At 33.0% G+C, this 22,680-nt stretch overlaps 1 protein-coding gene and 1 long non-coding RNA gene across 12 annotated transcripts; one reads left to right on the plus strand and one right to left on the minus strand.

Annotated features, from left to right (window-relative positions):
- Positions 1–7,186: 7,186 nt before the first annotated feature.
- Positions 7,187–10,754, plus strand: LOC116030176. Of its 11 annotated transcripts, none has more exons than XR_004100382.1 (9): positions 7,187–7,560; positions 7,686–7,941; positions 8,139–8,390; positions 8,513–8,641; positions 8,745–8,793; positions 9,552–9,796; positions 10,171–10,269; positions 10,383–10,411; positions 10,587–10,754. It is a non-coding gene; the product is annotated as an uncharacterized LOC116030176 (long non-coding RNA). The 11 variants fall into 11 exon arrangements; XR_004100387.1 differs by having other exon boundaries at positions 10,386–10,411; XR_004100385.1 differs by having other exon boundaries at positions 10,174–10,269.
- Positions 10,755–17,753: 6,999 nt separating this feature from the next.
- On the minus strand, positions 17,754–19,254 carry LOC116030132 (uncharacterized protein At3g28850-like). The gene has a single exon (XM_031272291.1). It carries the CDS (start codon positions 19,152–19,154, stop codon positions 18,021–18,023), a length of 1,134 nt encoding a protein of 377 aa, XP_031128151.1. The 5' UTR covers positions 19,155–19,254; the 3' UTR covers positions 17,754–18,020.
- Between the last annotated feature and the right edge of the window lie 3,426 nt (positions 19,255–22,680).

The raw sequence follows: 22,680 nt of genomic DNA on the forward strand, positions 1-22,680 counted from the left end.
CCAATCACCGAGGTGTCGCCATATTTAGTCGGAATTACAACTCTTTGATCTTTTGACCATTTTTCCTTTTGATCTACACTTTGATGTCTTGATAAGAGTTGTAGCCCTTTAAGTCTTCTTTTCAATGGCTCAAGAATCATCTCATTTGGATATTCCTAGGAAGAGATATGACCCGATTACCAAAATGTCGCCATGGTTGGGGGAATCTCTTGCTCAACTTTTCCTTTGTTTTGTTCATGTGGTCAAATCCATTGAAAGTGCAACTCTTTGGCTCCCTTGGAAGTATTTTTGACATCATCTTAGCTTCACCTTGGCTCCCCTATGGCTTGAGATTCATCCAAAAATGTCCCGAAAGACATACATTTCCTTCAATTCATCAATTTATGCACCTAAAGATATAAACAATTGAATTAAGGCACATTTTGCATAAAATCAAATTATTTATCACTCAAAATAGGTTTATATATAGGGTGAAAATATGGACAAATAGGCACTTATCACCAATTAAACCAACATGGTTAGCGTGATGGTTCAACATCTTGTCCCTTAAGCATGAGGTTGGAACAAACCATTTGGCCAGTCCCTTACCACTTAGTGTGCTGACAGTTGGGACGAGAGTTAATCTTTTGGCTGTCGGCTGGAGGGATAATATGTGTATGTTTAATTTCATTTAATTGTATCCGTAATTATGTGTATGTTTAATTTTCTTTAATTATGTTCTAATTAAGCGCTAGGTAGTGGCCGGCCGCCTAGGTGCCGACTAGGTCGCAGCGGACTAGGCGGCCTAGGCGAGTTTTTAGGCTGCCAATTAGCTATTTTTCCATGTTTTTTTAAATAGTTATTTCGCTCAAACCGACGCCGATTTTAGTGAAATAACTCTAAATTGTTCAAATCGGTCGCAACTCCAAATTAAAATTTGTAATTAAAAGATTCAAAATTAGATACTCTAATATTGATATTTTGGGAGTTGTGACTTTGTGTTGAGTTTTGATTCTTTAGATCTTTATACAATTTATAATTCTAGATGTTTTTTAGGTTATATTTAATATTTTAGTACTAACTATTAAAGTATTAAATAGTTTATAATTAACAACTCAAGGTCATTTGCATGATGTGGCCATCACCGTACAAGAGTTTCTACAAAATCCACTTCCATCAGGAATCAAGGCACTTCCTAATCACAATTCAAATCATTCATGCATCCTCACAAGTAAGCCTAATCTAATTCCCTAAGGATCTAGGCACGCATCGTCACATATGCATAACTAGCATTAAAGCACATTATGGAATCAATTAAAGAAAGTAAATTGCAATTAAAGTGAAACACTTAGATTGATTGCCATCTTCAATCCAAGTAGTCTTGCAACAATGATGATTGAATCCCCATAGGATCCTTGGAGCAAATTGTCAATTTGTCCTAAGAACCCTAGAGGGATTCTCTCTAAAAGCACAATTTCAATATGAGAAAATGATCTAAAAACTACCTCTCACTCTCTAACTTCGTCCCTTAAACCTTTAAAGCCTTCAAATTTTCATTTTGCTGATTTTCGCCTCCGCGTACGAGCCCCGTATGCGCATATCCGCTTGCGTACAACGTTTTACCAGTGCGCACCACGAGCTTTATCATGCAGTAATTGGTGGAGTGACAAACTCGGTACATGCATACATCCCCTCGTACCACATTCTGCTAGTGTAAGTACTATACGAGCTGAGTGCAATACGAGAGTATGAGCGTACTCTTCCTTGTACTTTTGACCCTAAAGATGTCTTAATTAGACTTTGTGATCTCTACAAAAGTTGTAGCCCTTTGAGTTGTCGTTCCAATGCAACTTGAATCACCCCATTTTGACATTCCTAGGTTGAGATATGATAAAATAATACTGAAACATCACCAAAAAAACCCTTATTTTCTTAAAATGCACAAATGCACCACAATAAGTCCTTATTCTTAACTTTAAGCAAATTAATTTATTCTAAGCATATAATAAGCTCAAAGGACTACAATTTAAGCACAAAATGCCATCAAAGTACCCCACAAAACATAACATTTTAATTTGACACTTATCAACATCCAAACATCTAATTAAAGTACTTTTCTATGTATCAAATGAGTTAAATATGTAGAGTACGTACTTCTATGTGTACCGGAAGAGTTAAATTTTATGAACGCATGTAAAGTACTTTTTTTCCTATTAGAATAAGAGTTGAATGAATTTTAAAATTTTGAATTCTTTGAGAAAATGATATTTTCTTTACTCGTAAGAGCTTAGAATATAGTTAAACAATATGACATATTCATATACAAGGTTATTGTAGTTAAACAATATGACATATTCATATACAATCTAAAAATGTTAACTCAATAGAAGTAATTACACCAACATCTGATCACATGTAGAGTTTTACTCCAATTTATATCAAACGATTGCACTCCTCTAATTGATTGTGAGATTTGACTGATTAAATTATGCGCATTCCGATAATAAAAACACAAGAATTGAATACAAAACATGTTGATAATCGATCAGTATTATAGATTTACAAAAGATCTTTCCTTCTTATTCCTATTAAAGTATTCATCTATGACTTTCTTTGTGCAGAAGGATTTCTGGCTAAGTGACTTAAGAGGCTATTTATCATTTTCCTAATTTCATCAAATAGTAACCCCTGTATGGTTTCTGCATAGGATTATTGCTTTAGAATTCCCTTCTTGCAGTTTGAGATGGCTTCCTTAATGTCATTGCTTGGGAGTACACTTGCCTAAACTATTTGATACACTCAATGAGTTCTTCATCATATAAGAAAATTACTCTTTAATAGAAAGAGGATGTGTGTTGATGTTTTCAGCCTTTGTGCTTTTTTCATGTTGTGCCATGTTTGCATTATCGACCCATAGTTTAACCTCTCTCATATTTAAGAAGCACTTCCTATCAGCTGCTTGCCAACTTCTTTATAATTGATTCATTTTGCAACGCTATCAACACTGTAAAATTTTTCAGCTCGAACGTTACTAATTATTATCATCTCCTTAAAAATTTTCAACCTCATAAGAGTAAAACTATCATAACCATACTCCATTGAAGGTCTATACATGTTCAACAAATTTTGCACCTAAGATAAACACACATAATACTCATTTACTTCTAGAACGACAATTTGCTTCCTTGTGTCATTGTAAAAATAAAATAATAATTACAACGTGCTTTGTTCTGTAATAAGTATGGTGTCCTTGGTTTGGTGCCTTCAAGGATCAAATTATAATTGTTTTTAGTTCAGTGGCCTAATTGCAATTTGGTGTGTAGTTGGATGACCTATTTGACCCTTATTCCTATTAAAAAGTATTAACCCTAAGTATATTACTCTATATTCATTTGCCGTCGGTAGTCATCTTGAACATATTTGAAATTCAATAATTTACTAAATTCAATGCAATGCTAATTTAGATATTAAGTACAAAGAGAACCATACATCAATGAATGTTATGAACATATGTGTAATTATAAGGATTTTTAATAATTTACCTACACAAATTTTTGTAGTCATTTTTGTGTTTTCTTGTAGAGATATAATTATAATTATATTATTGTTGGTATTAAAAAAGAAACTAGACCATTAACAAACAAATGATGATAATTAAAATATTTATACATACAAACTATAAAGATGTCACACATTTATTTTTGTCATCCATTTATCCCATTTTATATGTCATACATGGATACATTTTATATATATTTTAAATTATATTAACAATTTTAATAAACACGTACAATTATACAAATAGCCAAAATTAAAAATTATAAGAAATCCCATAAAAAAATATGACAATACAACCAAGATGCAGGTGCCGAATTGCATATTTTCTCACCTAAAAGTGGCGCATATATTGTATATACGCCAAAAGATGTGGTCAATACAACCAAAATCACACTTGTAACCCAAGTCAAATCAGGAGATTAATTTTTTAAATCCACTAGTTAAATACACACGAAATACATGACACACAAAAGTTCTCATAAAGAAATAAAACTAAAAATAAATATTTCAAATTAAAATTACGTATAAAAATGTACGTAGAAAGAATGTTAAAAAAGAAGAAGAAGAAGAACGGTAAAAAATAACAAATTACACCAGGTAAATAAACAAGCATAAAAAAAATCAAAATGCAAAAAAAAAAAAGAAGCAAAAATGATGCAGAAAATCATTTTACAATGTAAAAATAACACTTAAAAAATGATAAAACACACAAATGTATTCAATAAATTTTAAAAGCCTACAACCACACACCATATGTTATGAACTAGGAATACAATATACATTTTTAATATATTAAAAATACATTATTTGATAGTATGTAAAATAATGTACTTTCAGTAATCAAATAATGTACTTTAAATACATAAATAATGTACTCCGTGCTTTTTATTTATGGTCCACACCTATGTAAATTATAAAAGAATACACCTATTTAAATTGATAAATGGAAAAAAGACTAAAAACTCAAAAAATACACCTATGTAAATTGTAAAAGAATGGTATATTTTTAAAAAAGACCTCTAAAAGTTATTTAAAAAAATATAAGTACAAAATCACAAATGAAAAAATTCAATGAAAACTAAAATTACGTATAAAAAAATTTTAAAATATCAGAAAGTAAACTAATGATAAAGAAAGGAAATTAAGGCATTTGAAAAAAGAAAAAAGAAACAAAAACAAAAAATAGTTATGACAATCTTCAAAAAAAAAAAAAAATAGTTTAGGACAAGGGTCCACCTTGCAAGGTGGACCCTGGTCCATGTTATAACAACTTAGATGGCTGTGATTTCAAAAACATACTGTTGAAGTGCTATTTCACAGCTTTAAAAGGGACGCCATCTCAACTTTTCTAAACGGCTTGTTCATTTGTTTCTACAAATTGAGAAAGATCTGAGAGAGAGGAGGACGAGGAGGAGGGTTTCTACGTATTGAGAAAGATCTCAGAGAAAGGAGGAGGATCTAATCGGGCTTGTTCATTTGTTCCTACATATTGAGAAAGATCTCAAGGAGAGGAGTACGAGGAAGAGGGTTTCTACATATTGAGAAAGATCTCAGAGAGATGAGGAGGATCTAATCGGGCTTGTAGTCATTTTTGTGTTTTTTTTTGTAGAGATATAATTATAATTATATTATTGTTGGTATTAAAAAAGATACTAGACCATTAACAAACAAATGATGATAATTAAAATATTTATACATACAAACTATAAAGACGTCACATTTATTTTTGTCATCCATTTATCCCATTTTATATGTCATACATAGATAAATTTTATATATATTTGAAATTATATTAACAATTTTATTAAACACGTACAATTATACAAATAGCCAAAATTAAAAATTATAAGAAATCCCATAAAGAAAATATGACATTACAACCAAGATGCAGGGTGCCGAATTGCATATTTTCTCAGCTAGAAGTGGTGCATATATTGTATATACGCCAAAAGATGCAGTCAATACAACCAAAATCACTTGTAACCCAAGTCAAATCAAGAGATTAATTTTTTAAATCCACCAGTGAAATACACACGAAATACATGACACACAAAGTACTCATAAAGAAATAAAAATAAATATTTCAAATTAAAATTACGTATAAAAATGTACGTAGAAAGAATGTTAAAAAAAGAAGAAGAAGAACACACCAGGTAAATAAACAAGCATAAAAAAAATCAAAATGTAAAAAAGAAAAAAAGAAGTAAAAATGATGCAGAAAATCATTTTTACAATGTAGAAATAACACTTAAAAAATGATAAAACACACAAATGTATTCAATAAATTTTAAAAGCCTACAACCACACACCATAAATGGGGGCACAATTTGTTATGAACTAGGAATACAATATACATTTTTAATATATTAAAAATACATTATTTGATAGTATGTAAAATAATGTATTTTCAGTATTCAAATAATGTACTCCGTGCTTTTTATTTATGGTCCACACCTATGTAAATTATAAAAGAATACACCTATTTAAATTGATAAATGGAAAAAAGACTAAAAACTCAAAAAATACACCTATGTAAATTGTAAAAGAATGGTATATTTTTAAAAAAGACCTCTAAAAGTTATTTAAAAAAATATAAGTACAAAATCACAAATGAAAAAATTCAATGAAAACTAAAATTACGTATAAAAAAATTTTAAAATATCAGAAAGTAAACTAATGATAAAGAAAGGAAATTAAGGCATTTGAAAAAAGAAAAAAGAAACAAAAACAAAAAATAGTTATGACAATCTTCAAAAAAAATAAAAAATAGTTTAGGACAAGGGTCCACCTTGCAAGGTGGACCCTGGTCCATGTTATAACAACTTAGATGGCTGTGATTTCAAAAACATACCGTTGAAGTGCTATTTCACAGCTTTAAAAGGGACGCCATCTCAACTTTTCTAAACGGCTTGTTCATTTGTTTCTACAAATTGAGAAAGATCTGAGAGAGAGGAGGACGAGGAGGAGGGTTTCTACGTATTGAGAAAGATCTCAGAGAAAGGAGGAGGATCTAATCGGGCTTGTTCATTTGTTCCTACATATTGAGAAAGATCTCAGAGAGAGAGGGACTGCCAGATACCCAGAAATGTCTGCGTCTTGATTTTCGATTTTTGGACTCGTTTCACCTAATCCAGGGCTGGGGACTCGTTTCTTGCCTTTCCGATTTTTGGGGTTCTTTCAATCTTTCTTTTCATGCGTTACTAATGTGTTTCTGAGTTGATGTATGAAAACTAAGATTGTTAGAAGTCAAATTTTATGTAAATTTATTTGATTTGGAGTAATAATTTAAGATAAAATTCATAAGGGACTCTTGTCCTTATAGATCAGAAACTTTCTGTGTTAAAAAGCTTCTTATTTTGGGTGTTTGTTACCTAATGGAATGAGTTTCTTTCAATTTGTCTGATTTATTTCATACTGGTGTCTTGATTGGGTTTCTTTCAATCTTTCTTTTCATGAGTTACTACTGTGTTTCTGAGTTGATGTATGAAAACTAAGATTGTTAGAAGTCAAATTTGATGTAAATTTATTTGATTTTGAGTAATCAAGATAAAATTCATAAGAGACTCTTGTCCTTATAGATCAGAATTCAGAAACATTCTGTGTTAAAAAACCTTTTATTTTGGGTGTTTGTTNAGTGTTAAATGATGCTTAGGATCCATTATTAATTATTGTATGCCATGCCCCCCACCCCATCATCATGCTTTGTTGCTGTAAATCTGAAGTTCTAAAGAACTTGTCCCCTGCCTTAATCTCTTGATTTGCTGCAGAAATGTATTGGTTCTGTGAATGTGGATTTGATGCTGCAAATGGAGGTGCCTAGAAAGCGTCCTGCTCAGAAGAGAGCTACTGTGAAGCCAATCAAGCCTGAAGCTGTGATTGTAATCAGCCCTGACACTAAAGAAGAGGTGAAGGAAAAGAACAGCCTCCGCAGAAAGGCAGCAGCTGAAGATTCATCTAGAAAGACTTACTGCAACTCTCACTACTCGAAGCAAGGTTGATTGAGACTCATTCTCTGTTTCAGAGGTCGCCCCGCTTCTTCTTGGCCTACTCTACCAGTAGTACAGGAGATTCTTTCTTTTTGTAGCTAGATTGACAAGTTTTCTGCATGTGTGGGAAATGTACAAATTTGGTGTTTTTTGTTTCCTCAGGTCATTGCTGTGTAGGCCTTTGCCTGCTGATATAGGAAGGTGTACCTGTGTTATTGTGAAGGAAACATCCCCTGATGGGTTCAATGGAGGCGCTCTCTACTCACTCTACACCTATTAAGGCCATTTTTTAGCACTCCTCTAGTGTGTACTAGTTTTTTGCTTTGATAGACATTTAACTACTATCTTTTCATTTTTTTTGGCTCCAGAAGAATGGAAGGCAGACAATACTACAACTTGAATATGTGATGGACTATAGGTAAATAAACAACAGTTTCATTCATAGTACATTATATTAAGCACTATGCTGTAGCAACATAGCAATTACTCGATTGATAGCCAAAATGTATGTGTGCATTTACTAACCAGAGAAATGGAAAACTAAAGGAACGAAAATAGAAGTTTCATGTTTTAATGGAAAAGCAGACCATTGAAGGTGTGGTATTTTTTTGGCAGATGTCCAATGACTGGCTACCAAGCCGTCTGCATATGCTGGCTTCCATTGATGCAAAGCTTTGCGGCACAGTGTAATGGGGGACTCTACTTCATTTGTGGTTCAACCTCTGAACACAAAGAAAATGCAAGTAAACCTGCCCATGGGGTTTGAGTTTTTGATCATTAATCTTTGCATTGAACCTGTCATGTCCAAGCTTTTGTCAAAGCCTTTCGTCAATGCTTTAATGCAGATCAAGGCCAATAATCCTCCTGGTTTGGATTTAGAATTTAACTTAGTGGCTTGTTAAACTTGATTAGAATATTATTTCTTTGCCCTTTATTTCTGTTGATTGAATAATTAGAGTTTTCTTTGGACTTTTATTGTTTTTGCATAGGCTGCCCATGGACTGAACGTTAAATTACCAAAGGAGAAGATTGAAGATATTGATGCTGGAGGTGTGTACAATGAGTTGGCAGTTGTGGAGTATGCAGAAGACATTTACAAGTTCTACAAGGAAGTTGAGGTAAATCACCTTCTGTCATTAATGGTGTTTACTGTATAGGGGTAGATTCTATGTTTGATTGCTCTATTAATCGTTGGCTGTTTTTGAAATTATTATTGTATAGGGTTGTGTTTACTGTATAGGCTAGATCAATGTCAAACAAGGAAGTTGAGGTAAATCACCTTCTGTCATTAATGATATTTACTGTATAGGGGCAGATTCTATGTTTGATTGCTCTATTAATCGTTGGCTGTTTTTGAAATTATTATTGTATAGGGCTGTGTTTACTGTATAGGCTAGATCAATGTCAATATTTTTTAGGGAGGTCTGTTGGGTGAATTTCAATGCTTACTTGTTCTTGATTATTCTTTAGTCCTAAATTGATACTTTAATTTTGACAAACTGGCAGAGGTTAGACTTGTTCTATAAGTCATATCTTTCTTAATGTTATAATTTATAATTTGACAGTAATGTGTTCCTTCTCATTAATACAGGTTACACATGGTAATACATAGGGCCATCATCATTTAAGATAACTCTTTTTTTTTTTAGTTATTAGTATTAAATACTAGGAAGACACTTTCATAGCCATCGTAACAATGTTGAACACTAAAAATTATGAGAGATGTGGTATATTATATAATTTGACAAAATTGAACCCATCCTTCAATTTTGTTAGATTATAAAATGTACCACACCCCTTACAATTTTAAGCATCTAACATTGTTACGATTCACATGATAGATTTTTTTTTTTTAAAATTATTAAGAAATAATCTTTCATGACAATCCTAAGAAATTATTGGTATATTTTAATTTGACAAAATTGAAGGGATGGGTTCGATTTTGTCAAATTAAAAACAAAAGTATATTTTCTTATCATATTTTTAGTTTTTGATATTATTACCACCAACACTAAAGTGGTTCTTTAGTAGGACAAGTTTGAACATGGTGACTCTTTCTATTGGATGTTGCTCTTGCACACAGTTTAAATTGATGGATCAAGAAGGACGAGAACTTTTGTGAGCAAATAAGGTTAGTCCACCCATTCCTTTTCACTCAATGATAACATACCTTCAAATGTGCATATAGCTTTTTGTTATGACGCTGCTTTTTGTTATAACATACCTTCAAATTGATGGATCAAGAAGGACGAGAACTTTTGTGAGCAAATAAGGTTAGTCCACCCATTCCATTTCACTCAATGATAACACACCTTCAAATGTGCATATAGCTTTTTGTTATGACGCTGCTTTATAGTAAATAGAAAGAGAAAGCTATACTTGTGTGAATTTGATAAATTGTGATGTTTTATATGCATATGCATTGAAGTGTGAATCTGTATATTGTTGCAGGGTCCATATACATGGCAATACATAGGGGCCATAATCATTTAAGATAACTCTTTTTTTTTTTTTTGGTTATTACTATTAAGTACTAGGAAGACATTTTCATAGCCATCGTATCAATGTTGAACACTAAAAAGTATATTTTCTTAACATATTTTTAGTTTTTGATATTTTTACCACCAACACTAAAGTGGTTCCTTAGTAGGACAAGTTTGAGCATGGTGTTTCTATTGGATGTTGCTCTTGCACACAGTTTAAATTGATGGATCAAGAAGGACAAGAACTTTTGTGAGCAAATAAGGTTAGTCCACCCATTCCTTTTCACTCAATGATAACATACCTTCAAATGTGCATATAGCTTTTTGTTATAACACTGCTTTTTGTTATAACATACCTTCAAATTGATGGATCAAGAAGGACGAGAACTTTTGTGAGCAAATAAGGTTAGTCCACCCATTCCTTTTCACTCATTGTGAGCAAATAAGGTTAGTCCACCCATTCCTTTTCACTCAATGATAGCAAATAAGGTTAGTCCACCCATTCCTTTTCACTCAATGATCACAAAGTTGTAATTCCAGCTAAATATGGCGATACCTCGGTAATTAGACTATATCTCAGCCTAGGAATATCCAAATGAAGTGATTCTTGAGCCATTGGAAAGAAAACTTCAAGTGATACAACTCTTATGAAAACCTCAAAGCATGATTTGAAACGGAAAATGGTCAAAATAAGGCTGCAAGCCGGACCTGCGGCGCAGGGTGATTCTCGACGCGTCGAGAAGAGGCAGAATGATTTTTTTGTTTTGGCAAGCTCAGCTCTCGACGCATCGAGAAGTCCGAGATCTGCGATTTTTTCTGCGCGAAATTGTCTGTTTTAGCCCCCTTCTCCACCCCACTATAAAAGCATCATTTCCTCTTCAAACCCTACGCTTGGCTGCGGATTTTGGACAAAGGAGAGCAAGGAAAGGAAGCTCTCATCTTCTCAAGGAGCTCAAAATGAAAAATCAATTGGAGAAGAGATATCAAAGAGAAGAGCTTGGAGGCATCATTCGGGAGAATTTCTTCATCTCTTTTCTATTTTAAAGCTTTATTGTGTATTGTGTATTTGTTGAATCTATTTTAGCCATGGTAGGCTAAGCTTTCTTTTGGGATTTTTTGGATTGAAAAGTGTTTATGAACCTATGTGCCTAGTTCTTAAATTGCTTGAATGAAATATCTATTTGGGTTTATTACTCGTGTTGTAATTATGGCTTAATTTCTTGATGCTTGTAGCTAAGAATTCTAGCTAATTACTTGTTTCATTGCTAAATTTGTCTATGAATTAGAGCACCCACAATTGCACTTGATTCTTGTACCTCGAGAGAGGACATGTTGATTAAGGGATTCATTGTAAATAGCTCAGGAGAGTGAGTATTTCAATTGTGAATAGCCCACGAGAGTGAGTATTCCATCTATTGTTTGTTCTTGATTATATGTTGTGAATAGCTCACGAGAGTGAGTATTTCAATTATCTTATTTTGGGTTTGAATTACGAGAGTAATCTTTCCCTTTTTGATTGCAATCATCCACACTTGTTTTAACCCGAATGATTATTTCACTTTAGATTGGCACTAGGTGATTAAACACTTTGACCCCCAAAAATCCCACTCTTAATCTCTTGTATATAAAAATCCGTTTGCCTTGCTTCATTTATTTTGTTTTCATAATTATAGATAAATACACATTGTTAACGTAGGAATAGCTTCTTGTGAATTAATTAGTAATTAGTGCTTGATACCCCGCTTCCCTGTGGATCGATGAACCCGGAATACTCCGGGTATTTGCTTGTACCTAAAAGCTACGACCATTAGACCCTCAAGAACAAAACTTTTGAACTGAGGGGTCTACCAGGCCCCTAGCTTAGACCCTCAAGAACAAAACTTTTAAACAAAACTTAAGGTGCGTCTTTGTATCACTTAAGGTGCACCATTGTTATATGCTAAAGGTGCACGATGTTAATACTTAAGGTGTATCATTTTAACACTTAAAGTACGCCGTTTTTAGCTTATGTTTCTTTCTTCCAGACGTGTGCTTTTTAAAAAAAATCATTGATTTGAGCCGTGATCACTTAAGGTGCATTGTGAATCAGACACACTTAAAGGTTGTATCACTTAAGGTGTGTAGTTGTTATAAACTGTTGATAAAGAAACCAAGACTAATGCTAGCAAAGAGACTGATACGGTTGATAAAGAAAACAAGACTAAGCAAAGAGACTGATACTATGAATAAAGAAACGAAGCCTAATGCTAGCAAAAAGATTGATACTGTGAATAAAGAAACCAAGACTAAAACCCCAGAAGAAGAGGCTAAAGAAGATGAAGAGAAGGGGTTTGTTTTGATGCGTTATGCACACCAACCCGATTTTAAGCACGGTTTAATCAAAGGCTCTATGCACCCTCAAAGGCGTAAAATTGTAATTGAGACTGTTTCAAGCAAATGCACATTTCCCCCCTTTTTTTGACAGGATAAAAGAAAAAACTTTTTCCTTTTGCTATCCCCCGTCTGATTCAACTGAACCGAATTTTTAGAAATTGATCGGCGGGAAAAAGGTTCAGGATTTTAGAGTCTACAGACGAACAAACAAAAAGAGAAGAAAAACCAAAAAGAGAATCTAAAAAGAAAAATGACCGAGTAAAGGAAAAAAAAAAGCGATTAGAGATAGGGAAAACATGGGATTCTTTTGAAATTACCCAAATGTTAAGGGGTTGCATTTTAATAGCCCAATCAAGTCTTAGAAAAAATCTTATATTACCTTCTTTGATAATCGGTAAAAATCTTGGACGTATGCTATTATTGCAAATTCCTGAATGGTCTGAAGATTTTGAGGAATGGAATAGAGGAAAGCATATTAGGTGCACTTATACTGGTAATCCGTTATCCGAAACAAAATTTCTGAAAAATTGGTTGACACAAGGTATTCAGATCAAGATTGTATATCCTTTCCATATGAAACCTTGGCACGCATCTAAACTGCTAACTTCTCGTGATGGCGTTTGAGGGAAACAGAACTACCTTTTGGCTCTCCCCGAAAAACACCTCCCTTTTTTTAGCCCATTTTAAAGTAACTCAGAAAAAAATTGAAAAATATGAAAAGGTTACAGTTGAAAGCGTTTTAAAAATAATAATAATATAATTATTTTAAAAAGTTTCAAAAGAAACAAGAATAACAAACCAAAATTTTTCGTTTATAGAAAAAGACCTCTCTAAGGGTAAACCAATTTTATTATTTAGATCGAGAGAAATAAGTGGAATAGAAAAAGAAAAAGACTCTCGAATAAGCAACCATATAATTAATGAATCTTTTAGTCAAATTCAAAAAATTCAAAATTCAAATTGGACAAATTCTTCACTGACAAAAAATAAAATGCAAGATATGACTGATAGAACAAGTACAATCAAAAATCAAATAGAAAGAATTACCGAAGAGAAAAAAAAATTAACTCTAGAACTAGATATTAGTACTTACTATCTACTATTCATATTTGCCAAACGAATACGCAACTCTTTGTTGAATCGACAAAAAATTTGATTGCATAATATATTTCCAAGAATGAAACAAATAAAAAAATAAGTAATAAAAAAAAACTAAAAATACAATTCACTTTATTTCAAATATAAAAACTTAAACTTGTCATAAGTATATGTATTTTACAAAATATCACAAACAGGGATTGTTAACTTGTCTAAATTAAGATATGTTCTTCAACATCATGAAACATCTTTCATCCTTAAAACTCAAATGAAAGGCTCCTTTCGAACACAAGGAATATTTCAGTCTGAAGTAATACATAAGAAACTTCAGCGATCTATAACGAGTCAATGGAAAAATTGGTTAAGAGGGAATTATCAAATACAATTTATCTCAGATTATCTGGTCTAGCTTAACGTCACAAAAACAAAAATGGCAAAATAGGGTGAATCGATATTGTAGGTCTCAAAAAAAAAAAATTTAAATGGAATTCATGTGGAAAATGCCAATTAAGTCATTACGAGGGAAAAAAAAAGGTCTTAACTCATTATCAAATCAAAAAGATAATTTTCAAAAATGCTATAGATATGATCTTTTATCGTATAAATCCATTAATAATAAAAATAAAGGTGACTCGAATTTTTATAGATCAATCCGGCAATCCCTCAAGTGACTAATGATCGATTTGTTAAGTTTCTCCCTTTATTTCCTATTCAAGAACTATCAATCTTGTATAAATACCCCATTGGGGTCATATTGTTAAGAGTTCTAATTTTAACGCAAGCATAATTACTTGTCCAATTATTCTTGTGCTATTCATTATTTTCCTAGAGTTCTACGGTAGTATTGGCTAATCGAAAGGTTATCTCACAACAGTAAAACCAACAATTATAATACAAAGTAATGTTATATATTTATTTACCAAGTATTTTATTAATACCATGAAAAAAAAAAAAAATAGTTTGAAATCAATCATATTAACTACTTGGGATTTATCGACAATGAGAGTATTCAAATAACCTAATAAATTGAAGCGGGAAACTATCTTGTAATATTTTTGAACTAAATCATATTTAAAATGTTCAAATTTGTACTATTTTGTCTAATCTTATTCCTTAAATTAGGATTTCTTTATCCACAGTAACTCAATTCAACAATAATAATTGAACCAAATGAACCTCGAGCAGAACACTTAAAGGACTAGTATGCTTTTATGTTAATAATAATATGTAAATGTTAATTATATCAAAAATTTTGGTCTATTCGGATTGTCAGTCTATCTACAACCTATTCAATGGTACCTTATCGGATTATTCTTATGCGGGATGTGTGCGGGATGTGTGATTAGTGAATGCCGGGCGGATTATTCTTATGCGGGATGTGTGATTAGTGAATGCCGGGATTATCGCCGACACTTTGAAGTGGTGTCTATTAAGTTATTTACCTAGATCAGCGAACAAGCTAGCTCATGCTTTAGCTAGGGCGGCCCATTCTCAAGTTGGTTCTTGACTCGAACCCACCACCTCCCGTATAAAGGGAAGGGTTTGATGCCACTGGACTACAAGGTTCTTGGCTGATATATATATATATATATATATATATATATCATTTTCTTACGTAGATACATTTAAAACTCATTATTAAAACTGTCAATATAGTGCAATAGAACATTGTAACACACTTTGCATTGAAAAGATGTCGAGACACTACAACAATGCTGCAATCAATTTGGCAAACCTAGAAAATGAAGAAATTTCAAAATAGTCACCGTTGATTCATTCATTTATCCTGTATGTAAAATATTTATTGTGCATTCACTAAATATATTAGAACTAATATAAATTTACAATTCGTTTCATCTTCTAGACTCAACCTACTTAGATTACATGCTAGCATCAACCTTCAGAACAAAAATACTTGGTATATATGATGTTGTCATTTTTTTTAATGTATGCACAAAGTGGAAAACAATTTAACTCGAAGGTTAATATCAATTCAATAAAAAAATTTTAAAAAAATACACACGCACACACAAATCAAGTACTACACGCAATCTTACTAATTCTAAAAATATGAACGTGAAAATCAACATGTGCAAAATGGATATGAAAATTATTGATGAAACACATTGTAACATCAATTCGAACTACCTATCTACAGAGTTAGTGTTGTTACTATCAAGTAAACAAGTTATGAAAATAGAACAAGAGGTATTACCCATGAACCTATACAAATATAATAAATATTAATGTTTTATTCAATACTTCCACATGAGACATGTAATGGAACAAACTATGACTGCAAAATATCAATAGTCATTTGAAAGATCAAGAGTTCATAGTACAACTAAGATCCAGTATACACATCAAGGAAAATTCGTAACTTCCTACATCATAATCTCATTGAATGACGTTGTCATCTATGCTACCAATAGTAACCCAATTGCAAATAACACACTATCAACAATAACCCAACTCCTCCGATGCCAACCCCAACTTGGATGCTACAGGATTGGTTGAAAACATATTGTTGTTTGAGGAGTTGAATTATGATTGTATAGCTATGGCAACAATATAATTTTAACTGATGAACAAATGGATGACACAGTTATTCAAGATGTCTCAAATTGTAATGGTGGTTTGCTCTTCGTTTATGGTTACAGGATAATAACATATCATCAGAGATATCAACCTTAGCATAACCATCATTTTGACCACCCACTGTTCCATCGCCTATGCCAGCTGCAATCCAATTTGTAAAGTCCTCAAGTTGTTTGATATCAACACTAGAATCACTCCTATTTAAGCGAAGGTTCTTTGTCAACCTCAAAACTTTACAACCGTTCCAAAGATACGATAAATTAATTGTTGCAGAAACAATATATTGTCTAGTACCTTTCGGTACCACTAGTAATATTTGACGAAAATCTCTTCTAAAGACAACCAACCGTCTTTCCACCAAACGTTTGCTCAGCACTGAAGGAATTTTCAAACCGAAGAAGCATGTTTTCCTCTACAAGTGTCCTTTGGATAATTGGTAATTCAATTCAACATGGACAGGTATGGTGGGTACTGGTAGGTTTCATCATTAACATAACTATGTATGGATGATAACATAAATATAGCAGGGTCCAAAGTATTTGTTATTCTCTACTAGTAGTTTGTCTATCCGTTATTTTTTTTCTCTGACTAAAAGTAGTGGTCATTAAAGCGTTGATTTATAGGAAAGTCAGTAATCACTGGTCTGCTATTTAAAGATCTGATTTGGGTGAAATTTGTCAAAAAATCAATAAATTAAATAATGAAGTGTCAAATTTATAATCTTGTACTTTGTAGTAAATAAGTAATTGTCTAATAACTTGATTAGGATTGTCTTGTCGCTATTAAAGACTTAAAGTGCATATGAGAGAATTACGGTAATTCAATGACTCAACAAATAGGGTCAAATGTCGATGTGCAAAAGAGATTTGTCCACTTGGGCACACAATGTCGAGTTTTGAATTTGGATCACTTCTCTCAAATAGTGCCTACTAAACCAGTGAGCTAAATTCGTGCGGGCTGACTCTATGTTAACTAATGAGTTATTTGGTTGGATGTAGTTGCAATTCAATTACAAAATAATTCTTTGCTCACACGAATTACTGTGTTTAGTTGGACTGAATTGCAATTTCCTCATTTTGTTGAATTGCAATTTATACCCTCCCCATATGAATTGCAATTAAATCAAAAAATGAAAGGGAAAAGGGATAAAAAAGACTTTTTACCCTTGATTATTATTATTATTATTATTATTATTATTATTTTTATTATTATACAAGGACATTTTAATCTTTATACCACTTTTCCTTTTTCATTCTTTATATTCCTCCCTACCAAATAATGTGATTTGAATTCATACTTTATTTCCACATTATTATTTTCATACTGAATTACAATTCATTTTTTCCTAATTCTTTCAATTCCTTCCAATCAAATGCTCTAAGAGCATCCATACCAATGGATATTTAGGAGATATTAGAATAGTGAGAGGTGGGGTGGAAGAAAGAGAAAATAAAGAGAGAGAAGAAAAATGGAGCTCGTGTAAAATAAGGGTGATTGGTACAGTGCAGTGGAAGAGAAATCAACTCTGCTGTGCCTGTTGAGGCGCGCCTGACAACTACTTCTTTTAATTTATTTTTTTTTTATAAATCAATTTTGTTTTATTTTTTTCTCGTTCCTCTCATTTTCTCATTTCTAATTACACTTACAAAAACTACTCAATAAATGTAAAAAAACTCCATTGGTAAAGATGCTCTAACTACTTATAAAGGATGCTAGAAGTATTGCTGAAACACAAAGTACAGACGATATCTCTCTGTCAAATTTTCAAAAGAACCAATCCAATCCAAACACACGACAAATTTTCTCCTTGTTCTGACAGATGAACATATGATGGACGTATAATATATCCTAAGTACAACAAAACACACACTCCTTTCTACTTCTCTTTCATCCACAAACCAAAATCATAATTTACTAAACAAACCTATGTTATTAACTTGATTAGTTAACAACAAATGGGGCATTGAATCAATCCATTCTCATTACACTCTCCACACTTTCCATTTCCATCCTCACCCCACACCTTACAGCTCCCATGGCACTCCAAGCACAACACAAAGCGGACCCCACCGCAGCCGCCGCAACCGGCCGCCGCCCTTGGGATTCCGGCGAGTACAATTCCCAATTTGCCCTCCTCCTCCAGCTTCACAACTTGGTCAGCTCCGCCGATCAGCCGCCCTTTCACGAAAACTACGGGCACCCTCACATCCGTTGTGCCCATTAGCCCTCTCAGCTCCTCCCTGAACCCGGAATGCATCGATATGTCGCGCTCTAACGTCCTAATCTGGTGCGATTCGAGGATGGACCGGACCGTGTTGCAATCCTCGAATGTTTTTCTTATGCCCCGCAACGTTGTAATGTAAAGTACTACCGCGTTTTCGCCGCCCGGCGGGCGGATTTTGTCGAATTGTTCGAGGATTGCCTCTGCAGTGTTGGAAGGATTCCTGGATTTTCTCGAAATTATTGGCCACGGTGATGATAAGGCTTTCTTCTTCAGTTCTGCCTCGGCGGATAACTCCTGCTCGAAATAAGCTATGAGCTCCGGGTCAAACAGAGGCCCTAGACCGTCACATTTTGCCGTTTCTGGACTTCCCTTCTTGGGAATTCTCTGCTTCCATGGACTCTCATTCAAATTATAAACTTTATTATTATTCAGACCCGTTTTCGGGCTCGGCTCTGCTCTTCCGCCATTGTTTTCTTTGCCTCCAAATCTTTTCAACCTCTTCGGAGATCCCTTTTGGTTCAAGAACCTCAAAGGGCTTCTTCTAGGATCAAGAACAGCACGCGGTTTAGGGCTTTTCTTGGATTGAACCAAACAGGGAAGAATCTCTGTTTCATCAAGATCCTCCATGAGCTCCCAAGCGTTGATCACCTCGGCTGGCTCTTCGCGTGGCGGCGACGATTTCTTGACTTCATCAATTACGCATTTCTTGACGCATTGCGGCTCGGCGTCGAGTTCGAGGACTCCGTAAGTGCTTGAAGTGAGCGATACGACGTGGTTGGTAACGCCGCCGCCATTTTCAAATGCGAATTCTCGCTCGAGATCCTTTCTGGCGTGCTTGGAGGATACGCAGCCCATTGGATGGGTGATTGTGGAGTTTCAGTTTGTGAGGAAGTGTTTCCACACCCGAATATGAAGGTGGGGAAACAGTAAAGAGATGCAAAGTGGTAGGTTTTAAGAATGTTTGTTCTTAACGGTTATCTTGTCTGCCAAGTGCCAACGGTAGGATAATTTGAAGAATGGTCTTATGGTCATGGTGAATTTTCATAGAAGCCCTCCAGGTTTACATTATTACACGAGTAAAGGGGCATATTAATTGTTTTTTTTTTAAAGAAAATGTCATTTTAGTCTTTTACGGAGTAGTTCTGTATTTTTAATCATTTAGTTATTTAGATTTTAAGTTTTTTTTTTTTAAAAAAAAATTTTGAAAATTTTGGTCCCTATTTATTGCTTTATTAAGAACTTAATGACTAAATTTACATCTCAAACAATTGAAAAATTAAAAATTTTATGTTTTCTTTTAATTGAATAAAGGAAAATAGTGATTTTAGTCGATTAATTATGTCTAAATTGTAGGCTCAATCTATAAATTATGTTGAAATTTGAGAGTGATTATTTCAATCCATTACTTATAAATTTTGTTAACATTGAAAATTTATTTTGATTTGTCAAATTATTAAAGGACAAATTGGTTATTTTGTAAAACTTTTCCAATTATTAAAAAAAAAAAAAAACTTTTCACATTTGATAATTTCAAGTGAATGTTGGGTTTATTGAATTATTGTAATGTTGAGTATACGAGAATGTCTTAGTCTACAATTTAGGCATAATTAATGGACTAAAACCCCATAATTAATGGGCTAAAACCCTCATTTTCCCTCTTTTTAAAAAAAAAATCAGGAAAACGAATTCCTCATTATCTTTATATATTTTATTTTTCAAACTTTGAGATATATATATATATATATATATATATATATATATGAATGTATTAGAACACAAAGAGATAGCTCAAGTGACAAATTAAAGGAGCTTCTTTGTGTAGAAGAATTCTAATATGTATTAGATTTTGATGAGCCAAAAATGTATTTAGAATGAAAAATTAAATCCCTTATTTTTTTTATTAGTTTGAAATTTTTTTGCCTGAATTTTGAAGAATTATCAAGAAGACAAAGAATAAATTTTAGAGAATAAGATATGAAGAAAATCAATAAATTACTGGCCGAAGACGTATTTGGAAACAACTGATATTGTACGAGATTTATGAGAAAATCAAAGAAGCAGGTACGGTTTGAAGCATGCAAGATTGAAGAACACCTGAGGTTGTAAAAATTAATAAAACAAGTAAACAATTGAGGTTAAGAAGTAAATTTGAAGAGGTGAATTTGAAGCAGGCAAATTTGAAGCAGTAGATATTGGGAATAGCTGAAGTTAAAGATGTGAGGTTGCACAAATTAATTAAAGAGGTGACATTGCAACAAGAGGTGAGGTTACACAAATTAATTAAAGAGGTGAGATTGCAACTAAAGGTGAAGTTGTAATAAATTAATAAAAGATAGGATAGATTCTAAGCAGCTGATGAAGTTGCATTAAATTAACAAAAGGCATAAGAGATTATATAATTAAATGAGCAACTAAGTTTGCATGCACAAAAATTAAGGAAGCAGATGAAGTAATCGTGTGGTCAGAATAAATTCGAATGAGGTGAAGTTTAAGAACTAGTTTATTATGGAGAGAGTTAAGGATGAAGCTAGTTTATTATTAAAAGAGCTAAGGATGGAGCTAAGTTTTGAGAGCCAATTCCAAATTTGAAAAAGGACTAGCGTGAATATATAATATAACAACCCTAATTAAGAAATTAAAATTGCATGAATTTATTAAGGAGTTGAAATTCACAACAGGAATTTTAAATAAGAATACTCCTACTGGAAGACAAATTCTCCACGCAACATTAACCAGGCGTTTGGTTAGAAGGAAGGAATTTGGAAGGAAAAGGATAATGTGGGAACAAAGTGAGAATTTAAATTTCAGTGTTTGGTTTGTAGGAATAAAATTATTGGGAATTTCAATTCTAATGTTTGGTATACATGGGAATTGAAAGGGAATAAGTAGTATAAAGTTTAAAATGTCCATTGTTGTTGTTATTATAAACAATGCAAATTTTCAATCACTATTGCATAGAAATAAAAAAAAAAATTCATTCGCTATTATAAGCAAAGTTAACAAACACACAACTCACGTTATTCACTGTTGCATAGATCGGCACACAGAATGAATATTATACAACACACCCACCATCAATGCACATAATGAAATTTTTGTTGTTCAAAATTTAAACAAATTCGCTATATACACATATCAAATTTAAATACTTGAGAATTTTTAAAAAGCATACTTGATTAAGATTGGTCTAGAATGATTATTGCTTAGGAACGGCGTTCTCTGTTGACAGTAGTAAAAAAATAATACACACTATAATCTAGAAGGGAAGGTCAAACATCAATTTTAGGTTAAAACGGGAGGGGTAATTTTGTCTCAAGATTATCTTTTTCCCTTCCTAAAATCCACAGAATTAAAATCCTGGGGGACATGGGATTCTAATTCCATGAAAATTGCCCTCGTAATTAGGTGGGAATTAAGTTGGGATGGAATTGTAATTCCCTCCAACAAAACACCATGTAAAGGGAGAAAAAGTCCATAAAGCTTTTATAGGCTACAAGATCTGCTGACAAAATTTAAAATTTGATATTACTTTTTTCCAACAGAAAAATCTCAAGCAACTATATAAGCATGAAGATTTGAAGAAGCAAGCTGGAATCAAATACGAAAGAACTACAAGAGAGAAATATTGAAATTAAAAAAAAAAAAAAAAAAGAACAAGTGAAATTCAAGAGCTTAAAAAAATATTCACCTAGAAAAGAGCCTCACTACACAGTACACACTGTTCATTCAGAAATCTCTAAGTTGGAAGAAAGAAAAAATATTGCTTTTCAACAAATGATTTCTCTATCGAGGGTGGATAGAAGATAGTAGCATGGAGTTGTGAAATCATGGTGTTAATGTTGGAGGCACTGGAGTTGTGTGTTTAGTGTTGGCTCTGTGATCAATGCACTAGATCACTAATTCATTGTATCTTGTACCAGGGTAGTAGATATAAGCATATAGTGAATTCCTCATGGAAATAGAGTTGAGTGGAATAGTAGGATTACGTACTCCTTCAAACCACCATAATTGTTGTGTTCTCTATTGTTTTACTTTATTTATTTTTGCATGCACTGTTACACGTGAACTACACGCTACACAATCACTACACACGTTTTAAATTATGTTTCAACCCCCCCCCCCCCCCCTTCTCTCTCTCTCTCTCTCTCTCTACTTTTATCCTACTCTTTTGGGACCAACACACATATTTAACAGGTTGCTAAAAGGTGGCCCAATCAATTTTACTTGCATGCCACTTAACGTCACATCTCATTCAAAAATTAAAAATAAAATGTTTGGCAGTCTCTATCCAATTTGAACGGCGGAGCAGCTAGCTATGACTTCTCCATCTAAATTGAATGGAGAAGATCTTCTCCGTTCAGATCGACATGAAAGAAGAAGC

The sequence above is a fragment of the Ipomoea triloba genome, chromosome 9 (assembly GCF_003576645.1).
Source record: "Ipomoea triloba cultivar NCNSP0323 chromosome 9, ASM357664v1".
NCBI lineage: Eukaryota > Viridiplantae > Streptophyta > Magnoliopsida > Solanales > Convolvulaceae > Ipomoea > Ipomoea triloba.

What these genes read in the sequence shown, in the direction of transcription:
- LOC116030132 (XM_031272291.1), bottom strand. Translation starts at nt 19,154, where the DNA reads ATGGGCTGCGTATCCTCCAAGCACGCCAGAAAGGATCTCGAGCGAGAA.